General features: G+C 48.4%; 1 protein-coding gene across 1 annotated transcript in view; it reads right to left on the bottom strand.

Annotated features, from left to right (window-relative positions):
- The window catches only part of PPTC7 (protein phosphatase targeting COQ7), an 81,829-nt gene extending 62,937 nt beyond the window's left edge, over positions 1-18,892 (bottom strand). Inside the window, exon 1 of the mRNA XM_063964400.1 lies at positions 18,297-18,892. Within this exon, the coding sequence (XP_063820470.1) occupies positions 18,297-18,498 (202 nt within the window). The 5' untranslated portion in view covers positions 18,499-18,892. The remainder of the gene's footprint in view (positions 1-18,296) is intronic.
- Between the last annotated feature and the right edge of the window lie 217 nt (positions 18,893-19,109).

Below are 19,109 nucleotides of genomic sequence, written 5' to 3'. Positions count from 1 at the left end.
AAGCAATAGCTGGTCTCAGTATAATACCTGTGTGTGTATATACAGACTTCAGGATAGCCTCCTGCTTTCTATCAGCAGGTTCCTTTAGGGCGGCCGTATCCGGAGATGGTAGTGCCACCTGCTTTGACAAGCGTGTGAGCGCTTTATCCACCCTAGGGGATGTTTCCCAACGTGACCTATCCTCTGGCGGGAAAGGGTACGTCATTAGTAACCTTTTAGAAATTACTAGTTTCTTATCGGGGGAAGCCCACGCTTCTTCACACACCATTTAACTCCTCAGATGGAGGAAAAACTGCTGGTAGTTTTTTCTCTCCAAACATAATACCCTTTTTTGTGGTACCTGGGGTAACATCAGAAATGTGCAACACATTTTTCATAGCCTCAATCATGTAACGTGTGGCCCTATTGGAAGTTACATTAGTCTCATCGTCGTCGACACTGGAGTCAGTATCCGTGTCGACATCTGTGTCTGCCATTTGAGGTAGCGGGCGTTTTAGAGCCCCTGATGGCTTTTGAGACGCCTGGGCAGGCACAGGCTGAGAAGCCGGCTGTCCCATATTCGGTATGTCGTCAAACCTTTTATGTAAGGAGTCGACACTGTCACGTAATTCCTTCCACATAACCATCCACTCAGGTGTCTGCCCCGCAGGGGGTGACATCACATTTATAGGCATCTGCTCCGCCTCCACATAAGCCTCCTCATCAAACATGTCGACACAGCCGTACCGACACCGCACACACACCGGGAATGCTCTGACAGAGGACAGGACCCCACAAAGCCCTTTGGGGAGACAGAGAGAGAGTATGCCAGCACACACCAGAGCGCTATAATACAGGGATTAACTGAATTATTTCCCTTATAGCTGCTATATAGTTATACTGCGCCTAAATTTAGTGCCTCCCCTCTCTTTTTTTACCCTTTGTAGCTTGATACTGCAGGGGAGAGCCAGGGAGCGATCCTTCCAGCGGAGCTGTGAGGGAAAAATGGCGCCAGTGTGCTGAGGGAGTTAGCCCCGCCCATTTTTCGGCGGACTTTTCTCCCGCTTTTTTCAGGAATTCTGGCAGGGGTAATTTATCACATATATAGCCCTGGGACTATATATTGTGATGATTTGCCAGCCAAGGTGTTTATATTGCTGCTCAGGGCGCCCCCCCCCCAGCGCCCTGCACCCATCAGTGACCGGAGTGTGAGGTGTGCATGAGGAGCAATGGCGCACAGCTGCAGTGCTGTGCGCTACCTTGTTTAAGACCGAAGTCTTCTGCCGCCGATTTTCCGGGCCACTTCTTGCTTCTGGCTCTGTAAGGGGGACGGCGGCGCGGCTCCGGGACCGAACGATCGAGGTCGGGTCCTGTGTTCGATCCCTCTGGAGCTAATGGTGTCCAGTAGCCTAAGAAGCCCAAACTATCTCCAGTCAGGTAGGTTCGCTTCTTCTCCCCTTAGTCCCTCGCTGCAGTGAGTCTGTTGCCAGCAGATCTCAATGTAAAATAAAAAAACTAAAATATACTTTCTTTCTAGGAGCTCAGGAGAGCCCCTAGTGTGCATCAAGCTCAGCCGGGCACAAGATTCTAACTGAAGTCTGGAGGAGGGTCATAGTGGGAGGAGCCAGTGCACACCAGTTAGTCTAAAGCTTTCTTTTAGTTGTGCCCAGTCTCCTGCGGAGCCGCTATTCCCCATGGTCCTTACGGAGTCCCAGCATCCACTTAGGACGTCAGAGAAATTTGTATACAGTCCCGCCTACCTTTCGTCACTTTAGACGGGAAATCAGAAGCGATAATCAATTGTGCTTTTACTGTATCCATCATTAAGACATCAGAAGGGATAGCAAGAGGGGCTAACAAAATTTGAGCGGTGGTGCCACCATTTTGTCAATTACAGTTACATATATTATGCACTAGTTATAAGTGCAGGCTGCCATGCAAAACGCATCTGTGCCATACAGGATAGGCTAGTCTTTAAACTTAGCAACTAGGGATATACGATTTTGAAAACCACTGAGTAGAGCTGTACAAACAATTAGAAAAGTCTTCCAAGAGAATATTTCTTTAAAGCCTACTTAAAAAAAAAAAAAAATTATTGCTCTAATCTATATCCTCTCTTACTGCAAGTTTTCTTCCAAAGGCACCAACAGCCATCATGTTGGTGCCGCTGCACAAGTCTCTTCTAGTCCATTTTCATGACCGTAATCGCTCTCAATTATATTTGCTAAGTATTGCAGCCTGCAGATTAGTGCAAGGACGGTGCCAGTGGAAGTGAGCACTGTGCAAACAGCCCGTTTATGCCATGATAAAGCCAAATGGAATTCAAATACCTATGATGTCCTTCATATGACCTTCAGCATTACCAGATCTGAAAGCTTGACAGCGCCTCTAAAATCTGGAAAGAAGCCAGTAACATGTGTCACCTTTCCACACCTAGATAAAGACAAGGAACCACACACACTACTTGTTCCATTCCTATGAAGTCGACCAGATCCATTAAAAGCTTCTTCCCACTAGCTGAACAATATATTAAAAGTCTAACATGTATAACATGACTAATATGTTGAGTCTATCGTACAGCTGCAATGTGCAGTATGAACTCATACGTGTAATGTATGCTACATTTTTTCCCCCCTTCATGTTGCTGCTTTGTACCGCAAAAAAATCCTAGTGTACGCGAGTACACCTGGCCAATTAAGCGGATTCTGAGTTAGTAAGTGTATCTTGCAGCATACACGGACTAGTGCTTCTATCTGCACGCTCCCCACTGAACCTGGTTATAGGATGAACAAGAATACAAGGGCCCAGGAAACAAAGTGTGAAGTTCCTGCATCTGGTTTGAGGTACACACAATCAGTCTACAAAACAAGCTTGATCCCTTTTATGGGAAGAATGAAATGGAAAAATTAGTTGTGCACATGAGTCATCAAACTTTTTAGGCATTAATTGTAGAAAAAGTCACTAGACCTAGCACAACATGCTTCCACTGTCGTGACTCATTTTTTACTGTACATCTATTATTCCACTCCCCAGAAAGGGACAGCACTCTTCAACAGAAACAAAGTCTGCTCAAATGAAGAAGCTTTTCACAGAATAAACAAGCATAATGTTACTGTGTTTGCAATGTCCCTATTCGTTTACAGCTACGTAAATTAAATATCTGTATCTACAAAGCCCATGTGTGACTGAGATGGAAGCCACAAATTAGATTTGAAAGAGATGCCTCAAGGTCATTCTTCAAGCAGGATACTTGTAAATGCGGCACGATGCATCACGGCATGCCAGGCGGTGAACAGTCACAGCCTGGCACGCCATACAGCAAACAGTGCTGCTGCATGGCAGCAAAGATGAACATGGCTACATCTGTAAACCTGCACAAACCATTGCTCTGGTAAATATTCCACCTATATGAATATAGAATAAACATTGTGACATTATTTCCATCTAATCAGCAACAGACTATGAAAATGCTGTTATGAGTCACATCAACATGGGGATAGTTCAACTCTTTTGCGGTAATTTGGCTCCAGGGCTAAGTGCCCTGGAGCTACTTAATTACAAGGGCAGACTAGCCCAGAGGGTATGCTTATCACTGATTTCTGCTCACACCGTTCTGAGGGATGAATAGAAATACGTGCGTTAGGTAGGACTTCAGGGGCTAATCATAACCAGACAGCTGCTTCGCACCCAACACCTAGCCTGGGTGCTGCTGTTTACCTCAACTAATCCTGGGCATTATAGCCAGGAATAGTGACCACTGCAAGAAGTAATTGGATAGCTCTTTGCCTGGGAGCTAAACCACATTATGAGCATAGAATCGCCCTCCAAGAAAGTTATGCTGCTTTCAGATCGCAAATGCCGGATGCCACCTGGTAAGAGAAACGTGTCCTTACCGGGTGGGATCCGGCATTTGCGCTCCTTTGCTGGCTTTCCGACCCGGCAATATACCTTGTCGGTTGCCAGCGGGGGGGTGCAGCAGCAGGGGCGGGGGTGGAGGCGGCGCTGGGAGATGAGCTCATCTCCTGCGCCGCCTCTCTCTATGCTGTGAATGGGAGCAGTGTCGCATCGAAACGGCTCCCATTCACACTGCACCTGACCCAGTATTCAACCCGGTAATAACCCTTCTTTTTTACCGGGTTGAATTACCGGGTCAGGCGACCCGCTAATTCAGCAAAGGAGCTTTCACATCGCACACTGACCCGTTTCGACACGGCAATATACAGTGTCGATACCGGGTTATTTGTGCGATGTGAAAGGGGTATTAAACAGCAACTACCTGATGCATTTATGTATGAACATCATGTACAAATGGAAATGCACAGCAATGTATGGAAATCTGTTTAGTAGCTAAGCAAAATATTTTTCATGGGCCTCACAGGTCACTTCCAAAAACATTTGCTAAAAGTGTTCGCACATCCCAAATAGAAGGTTAATATTGTTGGCTGGTCATCACCATCCAATCACGCACTAAGCGGTTACATAATGAATTAGCGAGTTGTGGGACATTGTCATAATATCGATGTTGCCATTCCTCATGTAGACTGTGATGAAATGTCATCATGTTCAAATGTCGTTCTTGGTGGCCCAGTGGTCACTTTCCTGCTCCCAGTGTCATCTTACGGGGTCCAGCAGTCATGTGACTGTCTAACGTTCGGATGAGTCTCTCTCCCCTATCTTAAACCCCTACCTCAAGTGCCTAACCCTAAAGTCAATATTCTGAGAACAATTAAATTGTTGGTCTCTCCAGTCACCACTAGATGGCACCCAATGGAGCAATTCAATTGTTGTTCCGATGGGCAGGCATGCAGCCAGGGAGACACATATCAGCTCGCAGCCTCCTGAGGTGCAAGCTGAAATGTGTGTAAATTCCGTAGTTTGGACACTTAAACAGGAGTTGAGCGCTCTAACATGTACTTTAGATGGGTTTAGGCACTTTGTGCAACTAAACCCGGTACTAATGGGTGCGTATAACCTGCGTGCACACCCAACAGGGGCAACAAATGAATAGCCCGGTGAGTGCCCAATATGTTTCGGCATCACAAAACAAATGAATTATCCCCATTGTAATTGTTGACATTTGACTATATTGCAAAAGAGGTCAATTCTGGCACAAAAATGATTAGGTACAGGACCTAAGTGCTCCTCTGGTTAGAGGGCCACAAACGGCCTGCTTAATGTCCGTTTCTGGTTCCTTGTACTTGAAAAGTCATAGTCTAGCATTCAAATAACAAAGGGGGGGGGGGGGGGATCTTCAAAGAAATATTTTTGAAACTATATGTTCTCTTGATATTTAGCTGAAGCAAAACAACCATTCATAGAGGGCGATTCAATTGTTTTCCCTGGCAACTTTTACTAGTGGGTGCCTGACATTTCTGCTCACAGCCTCCTGAAGTGGCGAGCAGAAATATGCAAAAACTCTGTAGTTCATTCTACGCTGCTAAACCCAGTCTGTTTGGGCGCGACAATTAACGGGCTACCGAAAACAACTGAACTGCTCCATAGCGCACCCATTAATTGTAAAGGTTAACAGAAGTGGGAGCTGCCATGCGTTTGCTTTGCTAGCTATAAATTCCAAAAGGAGCGCACTGGACAAATGTTAATTTTCTTGAACTTATGAAACAATACATTTTGAACAAAGAATGTTATGTTGCATCATTCAACAAAACCTCAGAAATAGACTATTATATATGATAAACGTCAGCCCCTCCCCCCAACCCTTTCTGGCCATGCAATCTGCTTTTTCCATATTGTTAGTCAACTAGAAGCACCGCTGCAGCCTGTAGAATAATACAAGAGCATCCTTGGAAGAACCATTGGTATCATTCTGATAGGGAACTTAATATTAGATAATTATTACAGTTGGACTTCACATTCCATTTCACAACAAGCTTGGCATTGTAATAGCTTGGGTCCTTTTACCTGTATCACAGTAAATATATATTTCGCTAACGTCCTAAGTGGATGCTGGGACTCCGTAAGGACCATGGGGAATAGCGGCTCCGCAGGAGATTGGGCACAACTAAAAGAAAGCTTTAGATTAACTGGTGTGCACTGGCTCCTCCCACTATGACCCTCCTCCAGACTTCAGTTAGAATCTTGTGCCCGGCTGAGCTGGATGCACACTAGGGGCTCTCCTGAGCTCCTAGAAAGAAAGTATATTTTAGGTTTTTTATTTTACAGTGAGATCTGCTGGCAACAGACTCACTGCAGCGAGGGACTAAGGGGAGAAGAAGCGAACCTACCTAACTGGTGGTAGTTTGGGCTTCTTAGGCTACTGGACACCATTAGCTCCAGAGGGATCGACCGCAGGACCCGACCTTGGTGTTCGTTCCCGGAGCCGCGCCGCCGGCCCCCTTACAGAGCCAGAAGCAAGAAGTGTTCCGGAAAATCGGCGGCAGAAGACTTCTGTCTTCAACAAGGTAGCGCACAGCACTGCAGCTGTGCGCCATTGCTCCTCATGCACACCTCACACTCCGATCACTGATGGGTGCAGGGCGCTGGGGGGGGGGGGGGGGGGGGGGGCGCCCTGAGGGCAATATAAGACACCTTGGCTGGCAAATCTACACCATATATAGTCAGGAAGGCTATATAGGTGTAAAAATACCCCTGCCAAAATTCCAGAAAAAGCGGGAGAAGTCCGCCGGAAAAGGGGCGGGGCTATCTCCCTCAGCACACTGGCGCCATTTTTCCCTCACAGCTCCGCTGGAAAGACGCTCCCTGGCTCTCCCCTGCATTGTGGCAAGCTACATAAGGGTAAAAAAAGAGAGGGGGGGCACTAAATTTAGGCGCAGTATATATATAATATAAGCAGCTATAAGGGAAAAAAACACTCATTAATAGTGGGATCCCGGTGTTATATAGCGCTCTGGTGTGTGCTGGCATATTCTCTCTCTGTCTCCCCAAAGGGCTTTGTGGGGTCCTGTCCTCTGTCAGAGCATTCCCTGTGTGTTTGCAGGGTGTCGGTACGGCTGTGTCGACATGTTTGATGAGGAGGCTTATGTGGAGGCGGAGCAAATGCCGATAAATGTGATGTCACCCCCTGCGGGGTCGACACCTGAGTGGATGGTTCTGTGGAAGGAATTACGCGACAGTGTCGACTCCTTGCATAAAAGGTTTGACGACATACCAAATATGGGACAGCCAACTTCTCAGCCTGTGCCTGCCCAGGCGTCTCAAAAGCCATCAGGGGCTCTAAAACGCCCGCTACCTCAAATGGCAGACACAGATGTCGACACGGATACTGACTCCAGTGTCGACGACGATGAGACAAATGTAACTTCCAATAGGGCCACACGTTACATGATTGAGGCAATGAAAAATAAGAATTTACTTACCGATAATTCTATTTCTCGTAGTCCGTAGTGGATGCTGGGGACTCCGTAAGGACCATGGGGAATAGCGGCTCCGCAGGAGACTGGCACATCTAAAGAAAGCTTTAGGACTAACTGGTGTGCACTGGCTCCTCCCCCTATGACCCTCCTCCAAGCCTCAGTTAGGATACTGTGCCCGGACGAGCGTACACAATAAGGAAGGATTTTGAATCCCGGGTAAGACTCATACCAGCCACACCAATCACACCGTATAACTTGTGATCTGAACCCAGTTAACAGTATGACAACAGAGGAGCCTCTGAAAAGATGGCTCCCAACAATAATAACCCGATTTTTGTAACAATAACTATGTACAAGTATTGCAGACAATCCGCACTTGGGATGGGCGCCCAGCATCCACTACGGACTACGAGAAATAGAATTATCGGTAAGTAAATTCTTATTTTCTCTAACGTCCTAAGTGGATGCTGGGGACTCCGTAAGGACCATGGGGATTATACCAAAGCTCCCAAACGGGCGGGAGAGTGCGGATGACTCTGCAGCACCGAATGAGAGAACTCCAGGTCCTCCTCAGCCAGGGTATCAAATTTGTAGAATTTAGCAAACGTGTTTGCCCCTGACCAAGTAGCTGCTCGGCAAAGTTGTAAAGCCGAGATCCCTCGGGCAGCCGCCCAAGATGAGCCCACTTTCCTTGTGGAAGGGGCTTTTACAGATTTTAGCTGTGGCAGGCCTGCCACAGAATGTGCAAGCTGAATTGTACTACAAATCCAACGAGCAATAGTCTGCTTAGAAGCAGGAGCACCCAGCATGTTGGGTGCATACAGGATAAACAGCGAGTCAGATTTCCTGACTCCAGCCGTCCTGGAACATATTTTCAGGGCCCTGACAACATCCAGCAACTTGGATTCCTCCAAGTCCCTAGTAGCCGCAGGCACCACAAAAGGTTGGTTCAGGTGAAAACGCTGGAACCACCTTAGGGAGAAACTGAGGACGAGTCCTCAATTCCGCCCTGTCCGAATGGAAAATCAGATAAAGGGCTTTTACAGGATAAAGCCGCCAATCCTGACACGCGCCTGGCCTAGGCCAGGGCCAACAGCATGACCACTTTCCATGTGAGATATTTTAACTCCACAGATTTAAGTGGTTCAAACCAATGTGACTTTTGGAACCCAAACTACATTGAGATCCCAAATTGCCACTGGAGGCACAAAAGGAGGCTGTATATGCAGTACCCCTTTTACAAACGTCTAAACTTCAGGGACTGAAGCTAGTTCTTTTTTGGAAGAAAATTGACAGGGCCGAAATCTGAACCTTAATGGACCCCAAGTTCAGGCCCATAGACACTCCTGTTTGCAGGAAATGTAGGAATCGACCCAGTTGAATTTCCTCCGTCGGGCCTTACTGGCCTCGCACTACGCAACATATTTTCGCCAATTGCGGTGATAATGTTTTTGCGGTTACATCCTTCCTGGCTTTTGATCAGGATAGGGATGACTTCATCCGGAATGCCTTTTTTCCTTCAGGATCCGGCGTTCCAACGCCATGCCGTCAAACGCAGCCGCAGTAAGTCTTGGAACAGACAGGGTCCTTGCTGGAGCAGGTCCCTTCTTAGAGGTAGAGGCCACGGATCCTCCGTGAGCCTCTCTTGAAGTTCCGGTTACCAAGTCCTTTTTGGCCCATCCGGAGCCACGAATATAGTGCTTACTCCTCTCCATCTTATCAATCTCAGTACCTTGGGTATGAGAGGCAGATAAGGGAACACATATACTGACTGGTACACCCACGGTGTTACCAGAGCGTCTACAACTATTGCCTGAGGGTCTCTTGACCTGGCGCAATACCTGTCGAGTTTTATAATCATGTGGACGACTTCTGGGTGAAGTCCCCACTCTCCCGGGTGGAGGTCGTGCTGAGGAAGTCTGCTTCCCAGTTGTCCACTCCCGGAATGAATACTGTTGACCGTGCTATTACATGATTTTCCGCCCAGCGGAGAATCCTTGCAGCTTCTGCCATTGCCCTCCTGCTTCTTGTGGCACCCTGCCTGTTTACGTGGCTGACTGCCGTAATGTTGTCCGACTGGATCAACACCGGCTGACCTTGAAGCAGAGGTCTTGTTAAGCTTAGAGCATTGTAAATGGCACTTAGCTTCAGGATATTTATGTGAAGTGATGTCTCCAGGCTTGACCATAAGCCCTGGATATTCCTTCCCTGTGTGACTGCTCCCCAGCCTCGCAGGCTGGCATCCGTGGTCACCAGGACCCAGTCCTGAATGCCGAATCTGCGGCCCTCTAGAAGATGAGCACTCTGCAACTACCACAGGAGGGATACCCTTGTCCCTGGTGACAGGGTTATCCGCTGATGCATCTGAAGATGCGACCCGGACCATTTGTCCAGTAGGTTTCACTGGAAAGTCTTGCGTGGAATCTGCCGAATGGGATTGCTTCGTAGGAAGCCACCATTTTTACCCAGAACCCTTGTGCATTGATGCACTGAGACTTGGTTCGGTTTTAGGAGGTTCCTGACTAGCTCGGATAACTCCCTGGCTTTCTCCTCCGGGAGAAACACCTTCTTTCTGGACTGTGTCCAGGATCATCCCTAGGAACAGAAGACAAGTCGTCGGAACCAGCTGCGATTTTGGAATATTGAGAATCCAATCGTGCTGCCGCAACACTACCTGAGATAGTGCTACACCGATCTCCAGCTGTTCCCTGGATCTTACCCTTATCAGGGAATCGTCCAAGTAAAGGATAACTAAAATTCCCTTCCTTCGAAGGAATATCATCATTTCGGTCATTACTTCAGTAAAGACCCGGGGTGCCGTGGCCCATCCCTACGGCAGCGTCTGAACTGATAGTGACAGTTCTGTACCATTGAGAAGGGTAAATTTTTGACATGAAGGTAAGCATCCTTGATGTCCCGAGACCTCATGTAGTCCCCTTCTTCCAGGTTTGCAATCACTGCTCTGAGTGACTCAATTTTGAATTTGAACCTCTGTATGTAAGAGTTCAAAGATTTTAGATTTTAAAATCGGTCTCACCGAGCCGTCTGGCTTCGGTACCACAATAGTGTGGAATAATACCCCGTTCCCTGTTGCAGGAGGGGTACCTTAATTATCACCTGCTGGGAATACAGCTTGTGAATGGCTTCCAAAACTGCCTCCCTGTCAGCGGGAGACGTCGGTAAAACAGACTTTTGGAAACGGCGAGGGGAATACGTCTCGAATTCCAATTTGTACCCCTGAAAATATTACCTGAAGGATCCAGGGGTCTACTTGCGAGTGAGCCCACTGCGCACTGAAATTCATTGAGAACGGGCCCCCACCGTGCCTGAACTTGTAAAGCCCTAGCGTCATACTGAGGGCTTGGCAGAGGCAGAAAAGGGTTTCTGTTCCTGGGAACTGGCTAATCTCTGCAGCCATTTTCCTCTCCCTCTGTCATGTGCAGAAAAGAGGAACCCTTTTGTCCGCTTGCCGACCAGGACTGCGCCTGATAATACGGCGTCTTATTTTGAGAGGCGACCAGGGGTACATCCCCTTTTTTTTGTAAGGCAATACTTCCAAATGCCGTTTGGAATCCGCATCACCTGACCATTTTACTGGTAGAATTGGACAACGCACCTATACTTGATGCCAGTCGGCAATTATTCCGCTGTGCATCATGCATATATAGAAATGCATCTTTTAATTGCTCTATAGGCAATAATATACTGTCCTTATCTAGGATATCAATATTTCCAGTCAGGGAATCCGACCACGCCAACCCAGCACTGCACATCCAGGCTGAGGCGATTGCTGGTCGCAGTATAACACCAGTATGTGTGTAAATACATTTTAGGATACCCTCCTGCTTTCTATCAGCAGGATCCTTAAGGGCGGCCATCTCAGGAGAGGATAGAGCCCTTGTTCTTACAAGCGTGTGAGCGCTTTATCCACCCTAGGGGGTGTTTCCCAACGCACCCTAACCTCTGGCGGGAAAAGGTATACTGCCAATAACTTTTTAGAAATTATCAATTGTTATCGGGGGGAAACCCACGCATCATCACACACCTCATTTTATTTCTCAGATTCAGGAAAACTACAGGAAGTTTTTCCTCACCAAACATAATACCCCCTTTTTTTTTTTTTTTTGGTGGTATTCATATTATCAGAAAAGTGTAAACATTTTCCATTGCCTCAATCATGCAATGTGTGGCCCTATTGGAAATCACGGTTGTCTCTTCACCGTCGACACAGGAGTCAGTATCCGTGTCGGCGTCTGTATCTGAGGTAACGGGCGCTTTAGAGCCCCTGTATGAGACGTCTGGACATGCACAAGCTGAGTAGCCGGCTGTCTCATGTCAACCACTGTCTTTAATACAAAGTTGACACTGTCACGCAATTTCAACAGTACATCCACTCAGGTGTCGACCCCCTAGGGGGTGACAACACTATTACAGACACTCTACTCCGTCTCCACATCATTTTTCTCCTCATACATGTCGACACAAACGTACCGACACACAGCACACACACAGGGAATGCTCTGATAGAGGACAGGACCCCACTAGCCCTTTGGGGAGACAGAGGGAGAGTTTGCCAGCACACACCAGAGCGCTATATATATACAGGGATAACCTTATATAAGTGTTTTTCCCTTTATAGCTGCTGTATTGTTTATACTGCGCCTAATTTGTGCCCCCCTCTCTTTTTTAACCCCTTTCTGTAGTGTAGTGACTGCAGGGGAGAGCCAGGGAGCTTCCCTCCAACTGAGCTGTGAGGGAAAATGGCGCCAGTGTGCTGAGGAGATAGGCTCCGCCCCTTTCTCGGCGTCCTTATCATCCGTTTTTCTGTATGTTTTGGCAGGGGTTAAATGCATCCATATAGCCCAGGAGTTATATGTGATGCATTTATTTTAGCCATATAAGGTTTTTATCGATTTATTGCGTCTCAGGGCGCTGCCCCCCCAGCGCCCTGCACCCTCAGTGACCGGAGTGTGAAGTGTGCTGAGAGCAATGGCGCACAGCTGCGGTGCTGTGCGCTACCTTATCTGAAGACAGGATCGTCTTCTGCCGCCGATTTTCCGGACCTCTTCGCTCTTCTGGCTCTGTAAGGGGGCCGGCGGCGCGGCTCCGGGACCCATCCAGGCTGAACCTGTGATCGTCCCTCTGGAGCAAATGTCCAGTAGCCAAGAAGCCCAATCCACTCTGCACGCAGGTGAGTTCGCTTCTTCTCCCCTTAGTCCCTCGATGCAGTGAGCCTGTTGCCAGCAGGTCTCACTGAAAATAATAAACCTAAACTAAAACTTTCACAAAGAGCTCAGGAGAGCCCCTAGTGTGCACCCTTCTCGTCGGGCACAGAAATCTAACTGAGGCTTGGAGGAGGGTCATAGGGGGAGGAGCCAGTGCACACCAGTTAGTCCTAAAGCTTTCTTTAGATGTGCCCAGTCTCCTGCGGAGCCGCTATTCCCCATGGTCCTTACGGAGTCCCCAGCATCCACTTAGGACGTTAGAGAAAATGTGTTGCACATTTCTGATGTTACCCCAGGTACCACAAAAAAAGGGTATTATGTTTGGAGAGAAAAAACTACCAGTTTTTCCTCCATCTGACGAATTAAATGAAGTGTGTGAAGAAGCGTGGGCTTCCCCCGATAAGAAAATGGTAATTTCTAAGAGGTTACTAATGGCGTACCCTTTCCCGCCAGAGGATAGGTCACGTTGGGAAACATCCCCTAGGGTGGATAAAGCGCTCACACGCTTGTCAAAGAAGGTGGCACTACCGTCTCCGGATACGGCCGCCCTGAAGGAATCTGCTGATAGAAAGCAGGAGGCTATCCTGAAGTCTATATATACACACACAGGTGTTATACTGAGACCAGCTATTGCGTCAGCATGGATGTGCAGTGCTGCAGCTGCGTGGTCAGATTCCCTGTCGGAAAATATTGATACCCTAGACAGGGACACTATATTGCTAACCGTAGAGCATATTAAAGACGCACTCTTATACATGAGGGATGCACAGAGGGATATTTGCTGGCTGGCATCCAAAATAAGTGCAATGTCCATTTCTGCCAGGAGAGGGTTATGGACTCGGCAGTGGACTGGAGATGCAGATTCTAAAAGGCACATGGAAGTTTTGCCTTATAAGGGTGAGGAGTTGTTCGGGGATGGTCTCTCGGACCTCGTTTCCACAGCAACAGCTGGGAAGTCTACATTTTTACCCCATGTTCCCTCACAGCCAAAGAAAGCACCGTATTATCAGGTACAGTCCTTTCGGCCCAATAAGGGCAAGCGGGTTAAAGGTGCGTCCTTTCTGCCCAGAGGCAGAGGGAAAAAGCTGCAGCATACAGCCAGTTCCCAGGAGCAAAAGTCCTCCCCCGCTTCCTCTAAGTCCACAGCATGACGCTGGGGCTCCACAGGCGGAGCCAGGTACGGTGGGGGCCCGTCTCAAAAATTTCAGCGATCAGTGGGCTCGCTCACGGGTGGAACCCTGGATCTTTCAAGTAGTATCTCAGGGGTACAAGCTGGAATTCGAGACATCTCCACCCCGCCGTTTCCTCAAATCTGCCTTGCCAACAACTCCCTCAGGCAGGGAGGCAGTGTTAGAGGCAATTCACAAGCTGTATTCCCAGCACGTGATAGTAAAGGTGCCCCTACTTCAACAAGGACGGGGTTACTATTCAACAATGTTTGTGGTGTCGAAACCGGACGGTTCGGTGAGACCCATTTTAAATTTGAAATCCTTTAACACATATATAAAAAAATTCAAGTTCAAGATGGAATCGCTCAGGGCGGTTATTGCAAGCCTGGACGAGGGGGATTACATGGTATCACTGGACATCAAGGATGCTTACCTGCATGTCCCCATTTACCATCCTCACCAGGAGTACCTCAGATTTGTGGTACAGGATTGTCATTACCAATTCCAGACATTGCCGTTTGGTCTATCCACGGCTCCGAGGGTATTTACCAAGGTAATGGCCGAAATGATGACACTCCTTCGAAAGAAGGGAGTTTTAATTATCCCGTACTTGGACGATCTCCTGATAAAGGCGAGGTCCAGGGAGCAGTTGTTGGTCGGGGTAGCACTATCTCGGGAGGTGCTACAACAGTACGGCTGGATTCTAAATATTCCAAAGTCACAGCTGGTCCCTACGACACGTCTACTGTTCCTGGGGATGGTTCTGGACACAGAACAGAAAAAAGTGTTTCTCCCGGAGGAGAAGGCCAAGGAGCTGTCATCTCTAGTCAGAGGCCTCCTAAAACCAAAACAGGTGTCGGTGCATCACTGCACGCGGATCTTGGGAAAGATGGTAGCTTCCTACGAAGCAATTCTATTCGGCAGGTTCCATGCGAGAACCTTTCAGTGGGACCTGTTGGACAAGTGGTTAGGATCGCATCTTCAGATGCATCGTCTGATAACCCTGTCTCCAAGGACCAGGGTGTCTCTGCTGTGGTGGCTGCAAAGTGCTCATCTTCGAGAGGGCCGAAGATTCGGCATACAGGACTGGGTCCTGGTGACCACGGACGCCAGCCTTCGGGGCTGGGGGGCAGTCACACAGGGAAGAAACTTCCAGGGACTATGGTCAAGTCAGGAGACTTCCCTACACATAAATATTCTGGAACTGAGGGCCATTTACAATGCCCTAAGTCAGGCAAAACCCCTGCTTCAAAATCAGCCAGTACTGCTCCAGTCAGACAACATCACGGCAGTCGCCCATGTAAACCGACAGGGCGGCACGAGAAGCAGGACGGCGATGGCAGAAGCCACAAGGATTCTCCGATGGGCGGAAATCACGTGTTAGCACTGTCAGCAGTGTTCATTCCGGGAGTGGACAACTGGGAAGCAGACTTCCTCAGCAGGTACGACCTCCACCCGGGAGAGTGGGGACTTCATCCAGAAGTCTTCCAACTGATTGTAAACCGTTGGGAACGGCCACAGGTGGACATGATGGCGTCCCGCCTAAACAAAAAGCTAGAAAGATATTGCGCCAGGTCAAGAGACCCGCAGGCGATAGCTGTGGACGCTCTAGTGACACCGTGGGAGTACCGGTCGGTTTGTGTGTTCCCTCCTCTTCCTCTCATACCAAAGGTACTGAGGATAATAAGGAGAAGAGGAGTAAGAACTATACTCATTGTTCCGGATTGGCCAAGAAGAGCTTGGTACCCGGAACTGCAAGAAATGATGTCAGAGGACCCATGGCCTCTGCCGCTCAGACAGGACCTGCTGCAGCAGGGGCCCTGTCTGTTCCAAGACTTACCGCGGCTGCGTTTGACGGCATGGCGGTTGAACACCGGAACCTGAAGGAAAAGGGCATTCCGGAGGAAGTCATTCCTACGCTGATTAAAGCTAGGAAAGAAGTAACCGCAAACCATTATCACCGCATATGGCGAAAATATGTTGCGTGGTGTGAGGCCAGGAAGGCCCCAACGGAGGAATTTCAGCTGGGCCGTTTCCTGCACTTCCTACAGTCAGGGGTGACTATGGGCCTAAAATTGGGTTCCATTAAGGTCCAGATTTCGGCTCTATCGATTTTCTTCCAGAGAGAACTGGCTTCTCTACCTGAAGTTCAAACTTTTGTTAAGGGAGTGCTGCATATTCAGCCCCCTTTTGTGCCTCCAGTGGCACCTTGGGATCTCAACGTGGTGTTGGATTTCCTAAAGTCACATTGGTTTGAGCCACTGAAAACCGTGGAATTGAAATATCTCACGTGGAAAGTGGTCATGTTGTTGGCCTTGGCTTCGGCCAGGCGTGTATCAGAATTGGCGGCTTTGTCATGTAAAAGCCCTTATCTGATTTTCCATATGGATAGGGCAGAATTGAGGACTCGTCTCCAATTTCTCCCTAAGGTGGTATCAGCCTTTCATCTGAACCAACCTATCGTGGTGCCTGCGGCTACTAAAGACTTGGAGGCTTCCAAGTTGTTGGACGTAGTCAGGGCCCTGAAAATTTATGTTTCCAGGACAGCGGGAGTCAGAAAGACTGACTCGCTATTTATCCTGTATGCGCTCAACAAGTTGGGTGCACCTGCTTCAAAGCAGACTATTGCTCGCTGGATCTGTAGTACGATTCAGCTTGCACATTCTGCGGCTGGACTGCGGCATCCTAAATCAGTGAAAGCCCATTCCACGAGGAAGGTGGGCTCTTCTTGGGCGGCTGCCCGAGGGGTCTCGGCTCTACAACTTTGCCGAGCAGCTACTTGGTCGGGGTCAAACACGTTTGCTAAATTCTACAAGTTTGACACCCTGGATGAGGAGGACCTAGAGTTTGCCCATTCGGTGCTGCAGAGTCATCCGCACTCTCCCGCCCGTTTGGGAGCTTTGGTATAATCCCCATGGTCCTTACGGAGTCCCAGCATCCACTTAGGACGTTAGAGAAAATAAGAATTTACTCACCGGTAATTCTATTTCTCGTAGTCCGTAGTGGATGCTGGGCGCCCATCCCAAGTGCGGATTGTTTGCAATACTTGTATATAGTTATTGCCTAACTAAAGGGTTATTGTTGAGCCATCTGTTGAGAGGCTCAGTTGTTATCATACTGTTAACTGGGTATTGTATCACGAGTTATACGGTGTGATTGGTGTGGCTGGTATGAGTCTTACCCGGGATTCAAAATCCTTCCTTCTTGTGTCAGCTCTTCCGGGCACAGTATCCTAACTGAAGTCTGGAGGAGGGTCATAGTGGGAGGAGCCAGTGCACACCAGTTAGTCTAAAGCTTTCTTTTAGTTGTGCCCAGTCTCCTGCGGAGCCGCTATTCCCCATGGTCCTTACGGAGTCCCAGCATCCACTACTGACTACGAGATATAGAATTACCAGTGAGTAAATTCTTATTATCTATATATATTATGAACCCTGACTACACGCGTTTAATATAGCAACAGTTTATTTTACACAATGACTGTTTGCTACATTCATTTATTTTTCCAGTCCCTCTTTGCAAGTGAACCCATTTGCTAAAGTGACATTAGATATTAAAGAATGCTTTGACTCTACCCGTAACTTAACCATTGCATTCAATTAGGTGAAAAGCAGACATGAGTCAGGCGCAAGTTATGAATGCATATATTTAGTAGTAAAAGCACCAACCTTTGGATCCTATTCTCAGTTATCACATAATAGAGAACTACATTTTATTCTCAAAAGGAGGAAAGTGAGAAAAAAAAATGCTGCACATTTACAAAAAAAAATAAAAAAATACACGTAACAGAAACCAGTGGTTCTATAAACAGGAGAAGAAACATCCTGCTCAGATTGGTTTACACCAGAGGTAAGGTTGGGATACAGGTTTCTTGCCAATAGGAGGTCAGGATAGATTCCAGTCCTGTGTCCTCTACAAGGGTAAAATGTCTGAAAGTCAATAGGTCAAAATGCTGAAAGAAACTGCTGTAAAGATTACTTATGTGATTTACAGAAAAGGTAACATTGCGCAATAAATGAAGGAAACTAAAAAATATGAAACCGATTTCCCTATCAGCTGTTTAATACACAATTGTAACAGAAAGCAGCAGCAGCACAGGATATATGGTTGTACAGCAGTAAGCTAAAGATCCGTAGGTGACAGCCATACTATTAGGACAAACACAGCGTTTACTAAAGTTAACTTACGTGTAGATAAAGCATCACTTTCGGAATGTCATACCGTGCAATAAGGACTCGTCTGTGCAAGGACTAAGCTATGCTGGGATCTGTGCCAATACAACTGGTTTCATATTTAAGCTCTGAATAAAGATTTCCACATCATATGGGAAAGCAGCCGGTCTACTTGCGCTACAGAAACGCAGGTAAAACGCACCAAAATCGCACGGTCAGAGAAGTATCAGGCAGATCGCCGCTACAGGGCGGGCTACTATGGGGTATTACTACAGCTGATGCATATACAGTATGTGTTATTACACAGGACACATGGACCCCGGCCTGGGGTTACACACAGACAGCTCACAGCGGTCAGTGACGGTCACACTGCCGGTTATTATGGGATACAGTGCACCGTGTATACCGGAGGGTCACACTCACCCAGGACATCTGCCGTCCGGTGCCGGGCAACGAAGCACGCGTCGTCCCCGTAGCACATGCCCTTCTTCAGGATTCCCTTCCTGGCATCTTTCCCGAAGCCGCAGCTGGCGGTCACTAGGCTGTAGTCCCGGGAATCCGTCTGGGAGAGGCCACCGAGCACCGCTCTGGCAACCAACCGGCCGTATGACAGTACCGAGAACATGGCCCCGGACGGCCCCCCGCGCCTCTTGCCCTCCTCCTTGTCCTCCTCCGTGTCGCTCGCTCCCTCCTCTTCCTCAGTGACACTCAGCAGCCTTCCCTGGCCTCCGGTGCTGTCTCCCGGCTCCCTCCCGCAGCCCGTGTGTCTGTGCGCCCCGCACTTCAGTGCCGGCTCTCTCGCGTCCAGCTGACCTCTGCCGCCGCCATCTTGGACCGCACTGACATACTCCGGAGGCCGGAGGAGGGAGGCTGCTGCGGCGGCGGGGCACGTGACCGCCTGACGTCACTACTACGCCACGAGCTGAGGATTCCCGGCAGCGGCAGCGGCAGCGCGTACTGTGCCAACAGTGAGAGCAGTGTGCTGTGAGTGATCACCGGGCTGCAGACACCAGGGAGGAAATGGCTCTGCCGCCCAGGAGCACATGTATTTATTATCCTTCCATGAGCCGTATATAGCAGCACCCCGGGGGGGGTGGGGGGGAGACGACACTATTTTGGGCAGTGCGCTGCTGTCACATGGGTAAGGTGTACGCTTCCTGCGCAGTCCTGGAACAAATGCTTTTATGGTGTTACAACCGTAGATTAAAGATGAGAAATACCCTTTATTATCTCACT

Source organism: Pseudophryne corroboree, chromosome 1 (assembly GCF_028390025.1).
Source record: "Pseudophryne corroboree isolate aPseCor3 chromosome 1, aPseCor3.hap2, whole genome shotgun sequence".
Taxonomy (NCBI): domain Eukaryota; kingdom Metazoa; phylum Chordata; class Amphibia; order Anura; family Myobatrachidae; genus Pseudophryne; species Pseudophryne corroboree.
The sequence above is the reverse complement of the archived record's forward strand: the minus strand, read 5'-3'. Positions and strand labels throughout refer to the sequence as shown.